This window comes from Catharus ustulatus, chromosome 2 (genome assembly GCF_009819885.2).
Source record: "Catharus ustulatus isolate bCatUst1 chromosome 2, bCatUst1.pri.v2, whole genome shotgun sequence".
In the NCBI taxonomy this organism is placed as follows: Eukaryota; Metazoa; Chordata; class Aves; order Passeriformes; family Turdidae; genus Catharus; species Catharus ustulatus.
In genome coordinates, this window is record NC_046222.1 from 36,846,853 (window position 1) to 36,860,852 (window position 14,000).

The following is a 14,000-nucleotide window of genomic DNA, read 5'->3' on the forward strand; positions in this document are numbered from 1 at the left end:
AAGGAAGGAAAAAACCAATTTAAGAATAGAGACTTTTCCTGCTGCTGGGAGAAAAACTGGGAGCAGAAGAATCCAAAATGAGCTGCTAGAAATTCCTTGCTTTAAATTAGAAAACAAAGCACAGCAGCTACAAGTCCCACACTATTCAACTTGAGCTTTTCCTACACCAGTTCAGTCTCTTTTAGTAGTTGATGTTCCTTGTAGGGCAGACGCCCAACAACTCCAACTCCAGTAAGTATTCCCTCTGCAAGAGACTCTTCTTGTACAAGACTGGACAAGAAAAGAATATTCTCTGCCACTGCTTAAGTCCCTGGTAAAATGTGCTGTACAGCCGACAGGACCTTGTCTGCTGGGGAAAAGCTGTGCACAGAAATCCTCTGCAGCCCTCCAGTGGTCCCCTTTGAATCCTACACGGTGGGAACACAGGGCTGCGGGCTTTGGAACTCGCAGGGCGGGCATAGCTTTGCTCCCATGAGAGGCTCCCACCCAGCTTGCTGTGCTCCCCTGAGCCCCATCTTCCCTTCAGCCCCATCAGAGCAGGGAGTGTGTGCTGCAAGACACAGCAGTCCCTCTGCTCTTTCCCTGTTAGGAAAGAGGTCAGGAGCATCCATCCTGCTGGGATAATACTTGGTGAGGCATGACAATGTCACAAGGCTGGGGGAGGCCTCCCTGGAACTCTGCGACACAGAGAGACTCCCAGGGGAGCCCTTGGCTGGTGGCAGTGCTTCCTTAGCAATGTTCAACAGGAGCTGCACCAATGTGGTGGCTGTATGTGGTTTTGGGGGTGTCCTGGTCTCTGGCGTGGCTGCCCCTATGTGTCCCTTCACTCTTGTTCTCTTGAAGGGCTGCCTGAATTGAGGAGGGGAGGGGGTCTGTTGTTCCCACGGGGTTGAGGGAGGTTTTGGGGTTTATTTCCATGGGGTGTGGCAGCTGACAGTGCCAAGCTGTGTGACCCATGCACCAGTTTGGATTGGTTGAGACTCCCCAACAGCAGGGACTTCAGAAGCAGAAAAGAGTAAAAGAGTTCCCAAGTGTGCAACTCTCCCAGGGCAATGCACACACTTCCCATTGCATCCAGAGAGCCACAGACAGTGCGGCTGTCATGTGAGGGATGGCCACCTGGACTGGAGCTTCCTGTGGGTGCTCCCAGTAGCAATGGGATTCTGTGCTTCTGAGGTGGCCCAGGTAGCTTATCCCAAGGCAGCTGAGAGCAGGCAGTATGTTAAGCCATCAGCCATCAGCAGTGCTGACTGACTGGGATGGGCTGCAGCCAGTCTGTCTCTCTCCTTGGAGTACCCACTGCCCACCCTGGACTCCATTTTATTCCCTACTGACATGGTCCCCCAGACAAAAATCAGTGGCGAATGAAAAACTTCTTGGATTAATTTACTTTTATCATTCTGCAAGCCTGGAGGTGCATTATATCTGCAATAATATGGGCCACAGGAACTGATAGCAAAAATGAGAGAACAGTTGTCACAAAACATTATATATTTTGTGTTTGCATGGCTGCGGAGGGCCACTTATAATTGTCAAAAACAAATGAATCGTACTCAGGGCTGTACACGAACTGTTTCACAAAGGTTTCCTTGTCTGCTGGCTCAGGGTACCAAGAAGCAAGGCCTTGCTTGTAGGCCCATTCAACAATCTGCAAAAAGATAAGCAAAATGAGCTGCTGAAACAATGCTGGCACGTTATGAAATTGAAACCAACTGCAGTTTGGCCCTGTCTGTGTTTTCGCTCTTTCCTCCTCTCAGAATTGTGCAGTTTTTTGCTTTTTTCTCTTTGTGAGTCAGCTGCACTTCACCCTCAGCTGGGTGAGGGAATGCAAGCTGCCTGCAAGGAGTGGCTGGTAAGAAATGCACCCCCTGCCCTGGCAGAAGGGTTGGGGTGTGCAGGTGAAGAAGGACAGCAGCCCTTTGGCCAGCTCTGCTCACACCCATAAGCTCTGCATCTGTCAGTAGCTCTGAGCAGGCCAAGGAGATTCTCAGTGGTGTCTCTGAATTACAGATCTGATGTATACAGGGCACCAAACCCATAATTAGACAAGTTCAGATCTGGAATAGTATTTATGTACTTAGGTCCCAACTAAATACAGGAGGCAAGGTTCCAAAATAGCAATTTGGAACCTAAAATCTTTTGGCAATTTGAGTCATGTTTGAATTTGACTCTAAATCTAATTTTTTGAAGTGCTGAAGACTCACAGCTTCAAGCAGTAAAGCAGAGCTTTGTGAGCTGTGAGGCAACCAGAATCAGAATCTACTTTTCACACTTGGGTTTTAATGATGGAAGAAATCAAAGCAGCAATTATGGCCATAATTACTGAGAATGACTGCTTTAGATTTTAGAATAAATTGAATTTAAAAACCACAGAAAACAGAAATTATTCCAGGGCAAATTCCAGGGCCCTCCCTACCATGAAAAGTGGAAATAAGAATGGAAATACTCACTTTCACAGCAATTTTGAGAGACACTTCTCTGATGCTGGCCAAGGGGGGATAGAGTCTTCCTTCTGCAAGATTCTGCTCTGTCACCTCGGCAGCAATAGTCTAAAAAGAAGAGGATGGTGGCTTATAGGGATGGTCTCAAGCACACACCTCATTCCCTCACATTACATGGCATGTGGCTGAAACCTCAGCAGCATCAGGGCTGGGACTAGTCCAGAGTGGGAGCTCAGGACCTGTTCAAACACACATGTGCACACACTTCATCACAGGCCTCACACTAGAGCCAGAGTGGGGAAGTGCTGTGTTAGGGCAGCAGGTGTGCAGAAGGAGAACCCTGTCATGGCTTCTGCACCGCTGCAGGTGTAATGGAACCATGAGCTTTCCCTGAGCCAGGAGAAGGCTGCAGCTTTTTGCTGAGGCTGAGCCATTTCCCCTCCACGCATTGTCCTGGGCCAGGTTTTTTAAAACACCTGCAGTAGCTACATGTGCCTCTTATCATCTTTTTTACAGTATCAGTTAAATATCAATTGTAAACCTCTGCTGTGAGGAGAAAGATTTCATCAGAGACGTGCCGGACCCCGCAGGCAATGACTCCCAGTGCCACTCCTGGGAAGACGTAGGCGTTGTTTCCTTGGCCAGGGAAGAAGGTCTGTCCACTGGGCAGGGTTACCTTTGGGAATGGACTCCCACTTGCAAATATTCCCCGGCCCTGATCAAAGAGAGAGAAAAAAGCATTCAGATTTGGCAGGGAAGTCAGATTTCTGCTGCTCTTCATGACCTGTGCTCAGGTGACACTGGCGACAAAGTTGCCAAACCTCAGTCAGCGGAGGCATCTCCACCAGAGGCAGCACCAGCTCACACTTTGGGAGGACCCACCCCACCAGAGCCCCCAAGCCATGATCAGGGCCATGCTAAGGGCCACCAAGCATGGAGTGTGTGTTTGTACTGCAAGTGCTCTGATCTTGCTGAGTGCTGCCTCTGTACCAGCCATCTGTGGAGTGTGAAGAGAGACTCATGTGGGATAAAGGTCTGCAGCTGTGTGATTGCTCTGGCCAGAGGCAGGTGGTGAGGAAGGCAAAGGAAAGGGTGAGACAAGGGCTCCTCTCTCACAAGTCAGTCCACATGACGGTAATGCTTCAGTGACATTGGATCTAAGTTGGGTGATGAAATAGCTACGTAATCAACTAGACTGGCATAATACAGGGGACAGAAAACAGAGAGGATGGCACATCTTACAGCTGTGGGTGAAGGAGCCAAGCACTTTCTTTAGAGGATCACAAAGTACAGTAATTTCACAATTATAAGCCACACCATTTTGACTAAAATTTTGATCCCAACCTGGAAGTGCGGCTTATACTCAGGAGCGGCCAATGTATGAACAAAGTTCGGAAACTTCCCACCCCGGAAGTGCGAGCTGTGGGCCGAGCTGAGCTCGCAAATTGAGCACCTGCCAGTAAAACCCACAATCGCGCGATTGTTACAAATTGGTTACTTCGCTGAGAACAAAAGTGCGGCTTACAATTTGGTGTGGCTTATAGTCGTGAAATTACTGTAATTCAGGCTGGTAGGGATCCAAATTCTTGCTCACAGCAAGGTCAGCTATGAAATCAAACTGGCTCGCTCAGGGCTTTACTCAGTCTTGAAAACTTGTAAGGATAGAGACTGCACGAGCAATCTTGGGCCCTGCCCTGCTCCACCTCCTCATCCTCCTCACGCATGAAAGCTTTTCTTTACAATCAGCTGGAATGCCTCTTATTTCAGGTCATGCAGGCTGTCCCTTGTTTGCCAGCACGCTGTCGTGTTTTGGGTACAGCCACAGCTCTGTGCTACCTACCTGGGTGAGGCGGTAGCACTGCTCCGCTGTGCACTCCGCTTTGCTCGTGGGGTTGCTCAGGGCGAACACGATGGGCCTCTCATTGAAGGCTGCCATGTCCTTCAGCAGCTGCTCCGTGAACGCGCCCGCAACAGCCGCCACACCTGGAACAGCAAGCGCAGAGTGAAGCGGTGCTTCCCCACCGCCCGACTTCAGGGCTTGGGGCTGGTCCCTCTGGGACTGGTAAATGAACTGTGGGAGGGAAACACCTTCACCTCTGGAGATGCAGGTGGCAATGTCACTTTCTTATATGACAGTGAGATTAAAAGCCTGTTTCAAAATAAAGCCCTCTGCTCCTCCAGGCAAAGCGAGCACCAGTGTTTCAGCCACCCTGACTGCAGCACTCTGACTCCCAAAGACCTTCCTGAGGTGCCTGTTGTCATCCTCGTCCTTCCCAAGCCTGACAGGTTTATTGTTGGAAAGCCCCAGATCCTGCCTCCCCCAGCACCTCCCTCTACAGCTCTGTCTGAAAGAACTCTTACAGCTCCACAAGTGAGGAAGCCTGTGCCCCATGGTTAACGCAAAAATGATATGGAGAACTCAGCCAACGAAATGGGGGTGAAAAAATCTCATTTTGTTTTGACTAGGAAAGACTCTCCTAAGAATTGAATTGACATGAAAAGGTCATATAAAGTGAACTCCACCTATAACTGCTGTAGGCTTCACTTTCTGCACAACCTCTTCCAGTGTGTCCACACTGGGGTGGTCCTGGGCAAACATTACTTTCTCATGGCTCAAGTGGCTCCTGCCCTGTGAGGAAAAAGGACAAACTTTGGTCTGTTGGCAAAAGGTGGACACATAACATAGTAATTAATCTTCAGCTCATTTCATCTCTCAGCCTTCTACCTAAAGCAGATTTCACACAGCAGGACCTCAGCACCAGCCAGTCATTGAGTGGTTGGTGTAATGTCACCCTGGGCTGGCCTCTGCTCCTCTCACCCACCAAAGTACACTGACTGTGTGGAGGAAGGACCTGGCTGCCATTCACTTGTACATAAAGCACAAGTCTCCTCCAGTCGAGGAGGGACAAGGGCAGAGGCCCTGCCCTGGGGACACAGGGAGTGCAGAATGGAGCCGGGCCAGGCTGAGTCACTGAGCAGGGCACAATTTTTCTGTGTTAATGCCCCATATGATGTGCAAGACTTTCAGCACTGCTTGAGGCCATGGCCAGCAGGGTATCCTTCCACTTTAGAGGCCCAGCCCAAAGCACTGCCTTTAGGGCAGCCAGTGCTGCTGACACACTTGTCACCATGAGACCTAGTCCTCTGAAAGCAGGAGCAGCAATGCGGACACCAATGAAACCGCAGCATTTATTTCAGGGCTGAGCAGGGCTCCAAGGTATCTGCCTGCTCTGGCCTCTCTAGCTGGTAATGGATGGCAGGTGAGTGGAGCTCAGCTCTGGAGACAAATTCACCTTCACAATCAGTCCTTTGGAGTCCACCATCCAAATTTTTTTGATGGCATCCTCTTGTGAAACTCCTTCCTTTTCCATGGCCATGAGGATGAGATGAGCTATGCCCATTGCAGCCTGGAACACAGTATATAATAACTTCAATGGGATATCATTACCTTTTGGGGGAAGATTTTAAATGAGAGGTAGATTGGGTCATGCCCCAACACTGCACAAAGCAGGGAGACTTTCTGCTCCAATGTTGTACAGTGCCAAGCCGTGAGGCTGATTTTAGCATTGTAGGTGCTGCGATAAATAAAACCCAGCACAATCATTCAGCAGAGCAGGCTGCAGGTGAGGCTAAAGAAGCAGAGGTGGTACCTTGATAAGCAGGGGCTGTCTCAATAATTTAAACCAGCTGCTTCAGGGGAGGAAAAGAGGCAGACACTTAAAAAATTCTGGTGGCAATGCCAGTACAGAGGAACTCAAAGCCAATGCTGCATCTGAAATATAGCCATGAGGGAAGTCTTTTCCCATTCCTGCCTGGGGAAGCAGCCTGGACATGCTGTGTGTTTGTGGTCCTACAGCCATATCTGGCCCTCCTGCCTTGGGCAGGAGGGGCTCTGTGCCACAGAGATGGTGACTAGCACAGACAGGTATGCCAGCAGGGATGGAGAGAGAGCAAGCAATCTTTGTCTCAGTGAGGGATAGACAAACAGCAACAGACCCTCCCAAAGTCTCACAGGTGGGTGAGAACTTGAGACAGGGCCTGGACACTTCTAGTCCATGGACCAGGCTTTGGAGGCTTCTTCTTCTTCCTCCCTCTTTAAGCAAGGTAACCTTGCTTCTGCCATGGAGCACTATGACGGACTCCAGACAGAAAGGTGTTCTTACACTTCTTTGAGTCTGAGTCCTTTGGACTCTGCTGCTAAAGAAATTCTAGTTTACCCTAGACATCAACCTTGAGAACTCAAACCAGCCTCCTTAATATTCCTGCCTCATAAAAGACTTCCCTAAAGGTACAGTAATTTCACGATTACAAGCCGCACCGTTTTGACTAAAATTTTGCTCCCACACTGGAAATGCGGCTTACACTCAGGAGCGGCTAATATGTGAATAATTTTCTGACATTTACAACCCTGGAAGTGCAAACCGAGGTGCCGAGTCGAGCAACCTGCCAGTAAAACCCGGGACTGCGTGATTGTTACAAATTGGTTACTCTGTTGCACTGCGGGTGGAGCTGGCCAGTGCAGGCAGCACAGGGGGTTGGGTAAGGCGGGGGAGCTCCCTCCTTCAGGCAGCGCAGCCCGGGGGAGGCAGGGGGCTTCCTCCTGCTGGTCCCGCAGCTCGGGGGGTGGCAGGGGGCTCCCGTCCCCTTCCGCGTGCCGCCGCTGCGGGAGCGGGGGGGCTCCATCCCTGGCTCCCACCACCGCCGTGGGTGCCGGCGGGCTCCGTGCCCCCTGCCACCACGGGGCAGCGCCGGGCCGGGGCGAGCGAGCCCAGTGGCAGTGGCGGCCGGCCCCGAGCGGCCCCGCTGAGCGGCAGCACTGAGCTGGGCCACCTGGCCCCATCGGCAGCCCCGAGCCCTCATGGCCCGAGCCGAGCCAGAAAACCCCGCCATGCCGCGATTCTGTTACTATCTGGCAACTTTGTTGCACGCGGGTCCTCGCTGCGAATAATAGAGCGGCTTATAATTGGGTGCGGCTTGTGTATGGACAAAGAACGAAATGTTTGCCAACACCCAGAGATGCGGCTTATAGTCAGTGCGGCTTGTAATCGTGAAATTACTGTACTTAAAGTCCCACTTGTCACATGAGCAGCCTCGCAGTATCCACAGTCTGTCTAGGACTTGTAGGCCAAGAAATCATTGAAAGACTGTTGGTAATTTCTACACAGCAGCAAGATCCACCTGTAGGGCCCAATCCTGCCCAGTGACAAGGAACCTGCTTCTGTGCTTCATCCTCATGAAGCCAAGCCTTGCTGGAATTCTCATAGTTGACTTTTCTCTCTAAATTTCAAGATGGAGCATATTAAGGTTCAAGCTCATGAACATTCCTACCTCCCCAGCTCCCAGGAAAACAAACTTGTGGTCAGAGAGCTTGTTCTTTGTGATCCTTAAGGCTGCAAAGATGCCAGCGACTGCAACAGATGCTGTGCCTGAAAGAGAAATACCATGAGATGGACATCCTGGCAAATGCATTGTCTTCCCTGCAGATATACTCAGAAACCTTGTGGTAGGAATCATTCTCTTATATTCTCTCACTGAAGGATCAGAGTGTCTTCCCTATGCTGAAATATTAACATTCAAATTCATCTGCAAGGCTGGAGAACACAATTTTTCCTCCATGTAGAGTCAAAGGGACACCAAATCCTAGAATGCCTGACTTCTGTAAGGTCACATAAGGTCCCTGTAGCAGAGCAGTGGTTTAAACTTGGGTGCCCTTGTCAGAAAGTCCTTTGTGATCATGGAATTAGCATCTTCTTCTCCCATTTACCTTCACAGCCCAGCATCACCATTTTTTCACTCCTCTAACACCCTGATACCCTGACTCACAGCCATCACATCCTGCTGCTAAGGCATTGAGATTGAGAACAGGAGTTGGTCCCAGGTTAGTGAGAAACAATGTAAATGTTTTCCAGTAAATGGAGCAGAGTCCTGCTGTTACAGCCACTGTGATAGGTACAGCTTTCCATGCATTAAGGGGGACAAATGTCCAGACTGAATAACCTGCCTTTACCCCACAAAACTCACACATAAATCACATGCAACATTCATCTAATGTCCTCTCCCCGGTGAAGGAATATGGTGGAAATCAATCAAATAAGGCACAAGCTAATAAGAAATCAGGTGCTGGAAGTATCTCAGCTCACCTGGGCAAGCTGGATGCAAGCATTAAAGGGGACCTGGGAGTGAAGGAGGAAGTTTGTTCATAGAATGTGTGAAGTTGGAAAGGACCCATAAAGATCATAAAGTCAATTAGTTTTATTCCTTAGCATTTTAAAGAATATCAGTTTGGATACGCCCTAGTTTTGATCCATTCCCATCTCTAGTGCTGGTCTCTCCATTCTCATCTTTAGAAGCTTTGTGAGAAATCAGGGAGATCACCAGTAAGGAGCCTTGTGGGAATGGTCGTGGCTGGGGCAGGCAATGACCACTTTGAGGCCAATACACCTGATTTCACCAAATTTCCAGCACTTCCTATTTTTCTGGCCATGTAATCAGCCAGTGGTTTGGGGTTTCAAGTAGCCAGTGCTTCACTGAGGTTCCCTGCAGGGTCCTTAGGGCCTGGGGTGCTACAGGGCATCAGGAACTTGCAGGCTGAGAAACAGCAGCCCCTGAACAGACATGACCATAAGCAGTGACACCAGCAGATGGAGCTGCCTCATTCTGAAGGACCCAGAAAACAAATTCAACTTTACCTAATCGTTTTCTTTAGTGCAAAAGCCACAGACAAGCTAGCAATCTATTGGTATATCACTGGGGAATGATTCACACTCTTATCATTTCCGAGCAAGCAGAAAATCTAGTGGAAGCACAAGTACTCTGCCAAAGAGGTCATTTATCAACATGACTTATCTTGTTTAGGGAATCTATATAAACTACTCTGACAAAGAAAATCTTTCTAGGCCAGACCAGAAGGACTTGTCAGTACAATGCGAAACATTTTGCGATTATAACTCAGATGAGTTTAATTCTCCAAAAGCTAATAATTAGCCTTTCATAAGAGTGATTCTGCTTTAGCAGAGGTCTCAGCAGCCGTCCTGCAGCAGTTGTGGTGTCCACACTGGGACACTGGCACAGAATGGCAGCATCACTTCATAGAACTAGAGAATGGTTTGAGTTGGAAGGGACCTCAAAGACCATCAAGTTCCAACTCCCCTGACATAAGCAGGGATACCTTCCACTAGATCACTGTTCCAAGCCCCATCCAACCTGTCCTTGAACACTCCCAGGCATGAGGCATCCATGACTTTATGAGGGCACTGCAAGCATTCATGCCTTAAACATAAAACAGACCAGACTGATGGCTGATAGCTTTGTAAGCTTCTTTCTTGCAATTAATCACTTGAGACACCCTCTTCTGCACCAAGGATGAATTCCCTTCATCATCTCAGAAAAGTTTTACCATTATATTTCCAGACCCAGACCATCTGAGTTTATAAGGGATTTGATGGGGAGGGAACCAGCCACTGAGTGCCTTGTTGCTTCAGTATTAACATGTGACACAAATGAAGGAAGTGTACAAAGGATTTCCTCTTGCTTGTCCTGCATTAAATCTCTGCCTTTTAATACTCTCTTTAGAGATGTGTATTTGCCTGGTGAAATTCTACTAGATTAGGAAAATTACAGAGGAAGATAATGAACGTCTAAGAAATTGAAAAGAACAATGGATAGTTGTCTGTTTGTAGATTTTGTGTTTTATGGGTATCATATAACCAGTCCATGCTCATTCACTGTGTTATGGTGAGTCTATAATCTGCAGGACTGCTTGGCGTGCTGCCATGACAGATGCTGAGGATGGGACTCCTCTAAAAAAACATGTATGATTCTGCTCATGCTCATGCTAAAGCAGCCACCTGAACTGGGTCGAATGAAATGCAGCCTAGAGGAGTCACTACTACCACATGTTTTTTAGAGAGACAAGGTAACTGGAATACATGTAGACATTTGTGTTGCTGACATCTAATTTGTGCAGGAAGAGATTCCACCCTGTAAGTCTGAACTGCAAAGAAATGGGAAGGGACCAGGGTCCCCCAGTTGTCAGCAATGCCAAGCTTGTGACATGAAGCAGAGTATAAACATCCATGTGTACACTGACACATGTTCACACACTATCTCCAAGGCTTACTTTGCACAGAAATCCCCAAATCCTTCTGTGGGTGGGAGTGGGGAACTGATCAAAGTTAAAAAACCAGAAGTGAAACCATGATGGTGTGATGGTGTAAGTGTCAGGTCACAGCATTAGCAGTGATAGATGACTGGAAAGTATTGAAAAGACTGAAATGTAACTGGAGAAATATCTTGTTTCTCTTGGTCCTGACCCAGGGAAAACTGCTTTATACCCTGCAATTGTCAAGAAGTCTGATGGGACAAATGCTGGCATTTCCAAACCCGTTTAAATGGGAAATGATCTTGAGAGATTCAACAGAGGGAGGTACTTGAGATACTTTTTAAAGGTGTCACTAGCAGGAATTTGACAAGTGGTGTATATGGAAAGAAAGGGGGCATGGGCTCAGTCTGCAGAGCCTGTGGGACTGGGTGTGCCATTACTCATCCCTTGCACTTGTACTGCAACTTTGACTAACAGCAGGGTTCTGTTCAGCTCTGCCACTCCTAATCCTCCTCTCTTGTTCCAATGTGTTTCTAATCCCTCCACGTCTCACAAATTGCATCTCACCCTCATGACTTAAGTAATAAAGTTACTGTACCTTGGCCTTAGCTCAGTATTTTTCTTCGATAATTACATTTCTGAGCAGGGAACAACAGAGTATCTCTATGGAGAAGAGTTCACAGCTGGTTCGTGTAAAGAATTGGCTAATCATTGTGCTTCAATTCTAAAAGAACCACAAAGTCAGACTAGGGCAGGGGACTCCTCACCATGGCAAGAAAAACCAGCCATCCTTCAACACCTTGGTTTATCTGTTTTCCAAAGAGAAGAGTGCTGCTATTGCGGATAACTGCTTCCCTAAGTAATTAGCAAGAGCCAGCTTGGCTGGTCTGTATCTGTGGAGAGATATGGGGGGGGTACAGAGAGAAGAAAGGAAAGTGCTTGCAAACCATCTCGTCTACCCAATACTTAAAGTGAGTGCTAAACATGGTATCACAAAACAGCAAGCAGACCTCGGGACCTCTCTGGGAAGTCCACAGCAACAGAACCAGTACAAAAAAGAGGCATTTAGAACTAAGGCACACTCAGGAACATGGCCATCTTTCCAGGAATCAATTTCTGACACTCAGGCACATTGAGAATATTGCAAAACATTAAGGAAAACCCTGCAGGGTTGACGTTCCAGTTGTACTACTGCAAGTGAGAACAAGCCCCAGTAGATGTCAGTGGAGGTACACTGGAGCATAGTGAGGAAAGGATCTGCTCCACAGCATCGCATGGGAAAGGCTGCAGCAGAGAGGCTCCATTTCCAGGGACCCGACCCTTCCTCAGAGAGGGGAGAGTGGGCAGAGGGGCGAGCAGCTCTGCTCATGGAGTTACAGGAAGCACTGCATGAGTCACTGGGCAAAGCTCTGCCCGATGCTGAGGTCAGGGCTGTGCCGTGGCTGCCAGCAGCCAGTGGCTAAGCAGGGAACACAAAGGAAAGCATGGACCAAGGGGGTGCTTGGGGGCAGGAGTCCTCTCATGCTGATGGCTGGCACTGCCCTGTCACCAGTCCTAGAGGGTTCACTGAGCTGAGCATCACCACCATGCTGAATCCTTCCAATAGCAGCAGCAATGGGAACGTGCAGCCACGCCACTGCCTGTTTCTTCACACAACACCTGTGTGAGTGGTTCCCCCTTCTCCACAGTACATTGGTGGAAAAGATGACCAAATTCACCCTGATCTTCTGTTTTTTACTCTTGACCTGCCCGAACACTTCACCCTGTCAAAACCATGCCAATATGAGGGCCTGGGGAACAGCAAACTCCAGTTTAACAGCTCCAGCAAAGGGCAGCCAAGGAAATATATCTAAATTTATGGATGAGGAGGAAGCCTAGGGCTTTTCCAAATTCTGGTTCACATTAACTCCCTGCAGCAGTTCCACCCATTTCTGGAAAGCAGAGTGGAGCTTGTCCAGGTCCACTCCAAATGCATATTCAAACACAACAATGTTGGAGCAAAAAACTGCCAAAGTGTTTGCAGCTCAAGGTCTTCCCCTCCACGGCTGTGGGCTAATGTTACCCTTTCCCCAGAGAGCCTCTGTAAGACATTAAGAAAATCAACTTGAAATGGTGCAGTTTGTCATCGAGAAGAGCAGTAAAATGCAAAGAATTGATGCACAGAGATGGAACTTGCTCTCTTTAGGGTGACCCAGAATTGATGGTGGCATGAAGAAGATCTGCCTGACAATGGAGAAACCTAATGAGGCCATCTCTAGGTTACTGCTTTTAATCCTTCCACTGTAAAGTGCTTGGACTATACGTGCATGACCTTAATGATGGGTTCTGGCCACAGCAGCAGTGCCCTCCCTCCTGCCTGTAGGGTGCCAACCTGCAACCACTGTGCCAATACAGACCAAGTCCCCTCAAGCACCCACACGGTCAGGCAGCTGCCAGCACTCTGCAAGAAAGCATCCCCATCCCCATTGCAGCACTGGGGACTCTGCATGCTGCTGCATACCAACAAGCTAAACCAGGTCAGAGCACAGCCCTTTCTTCTCTCCAGTTTGCCTCCCTAGCCTGGACTTAAAAGATCACAGACAGCTTAGCACAGAGGTGACCTGTGCTGTTCTTCACTACAGAGGAGTTGGCAGTGACATCCAGTAAATGAGAGAAATAGCAAACCAAAAAAGCAGGAAAGGAAAGGGAAACAAATGTCACAATTCCCAAAAGTGATAGAAGATATGGACCTGATCTTTAGAGTGCTGGACTGATAAGCCCAAGAAACTGAGTCCTATTTGCAGCCTGAAGTCCACTCTGTTCTGACCAGGCTTGTGTAGCAGTCAGTGTGTGAATTCAACACAAACCCAGGAGCTAACTTACACAGTTAAGGCAGCAGCACCAAGAGGAAATGCAACAGCCTCTTCCTCTGCGGAGCACAGCAGGTCCAGAGGGTGTTAATAGCGAACCTCTACAGCACTCAGAGCACCCCCACATCTATTCCAGGCTGGGTAAATCCCCAGGGCAAGCGTGCTGCTCAGGAGCTGCCTGGCAAGACTTTGCCTGCTTTGTTCCACAGTACGCTACGGTCCCGCACTCCCTTCCTATTGTGCTTCCCCCTCCTTAGCTTCCTGTGATAATTACCGATGCATTTGCCACGCCAGCTGAAACAACAAAGTAAGATACTGTGCCATTTTAATCCTCTGAAATTAGTTACTGCTGAGCCAAGAACTCTCACTTTGCCTGCTTCTCACAGCACGTGCAAACGTGCCTGTGGAACAGGCCTCCTTTGCACATGATTGATTTCCAACTTGCCCAAGTGTTTGAAGCTGCTCAGATTTGTGGCACTGGAGTCAGCCAGTTCCCAGCCTCAGCTGAGATCTGGAGCACTGCTGCTTCAGGCCAGGCACTGCTTCCTGAAGTGTCTTGGGAAGGTTATGGAAAGCTTATCTGCTAGGATAATGAGAAAACGTGGTTGG

The 14,000-nt window shown here is 48.7% G+C and overlaps 1 protein-coding gene across 2 annotated transcripts in view; it reads right to left on the reverse strand.

Annotated features, from left to right (window-relative positions):
• Positions 1-1,370: 1,370 nt before the first annotated feature.
• Positions 1,371-14,000, reverse strand: part of ME3 (malic enzyme 3) — a 121,306-nt gene continuing 108,676 nt past the window's right edge. For both annotated transcript variants that reach the window (XM_033051318.2, XM_033051317.2), the window contains exons 8-14: positions 7,770-7,867; positions 5,735-5,848; positions 4,965-5,070; positions 4,282-4,424; positions 2,983-3,156; positions 2,451-2,549; positions 1,371-1,648 (exon numbers count right to left, since the gene is read on the reverse strand). In XM_033051318.2, the coding sequence (XP_032907209.1) occupies positions 1,487-1,648; positions 2,451-2,549; positions 2,983-3,156; positions 4,282-4,424; positions 4,965-5,070; positions 5,735-5,848; positions 7,770-7,867 (896 nt within the window). In that variant the 3' untranslated portion in view covers positions 1,371-1,486. The remainder of the gene's footprint in view (positions 1,649-2,450; positions 2,550-2,982; positions 3,157-4,281; positions 4,425-4,964; positions 5,071-5,734; positions 5,849-7,769; positions 7,868-14,000) is intronic.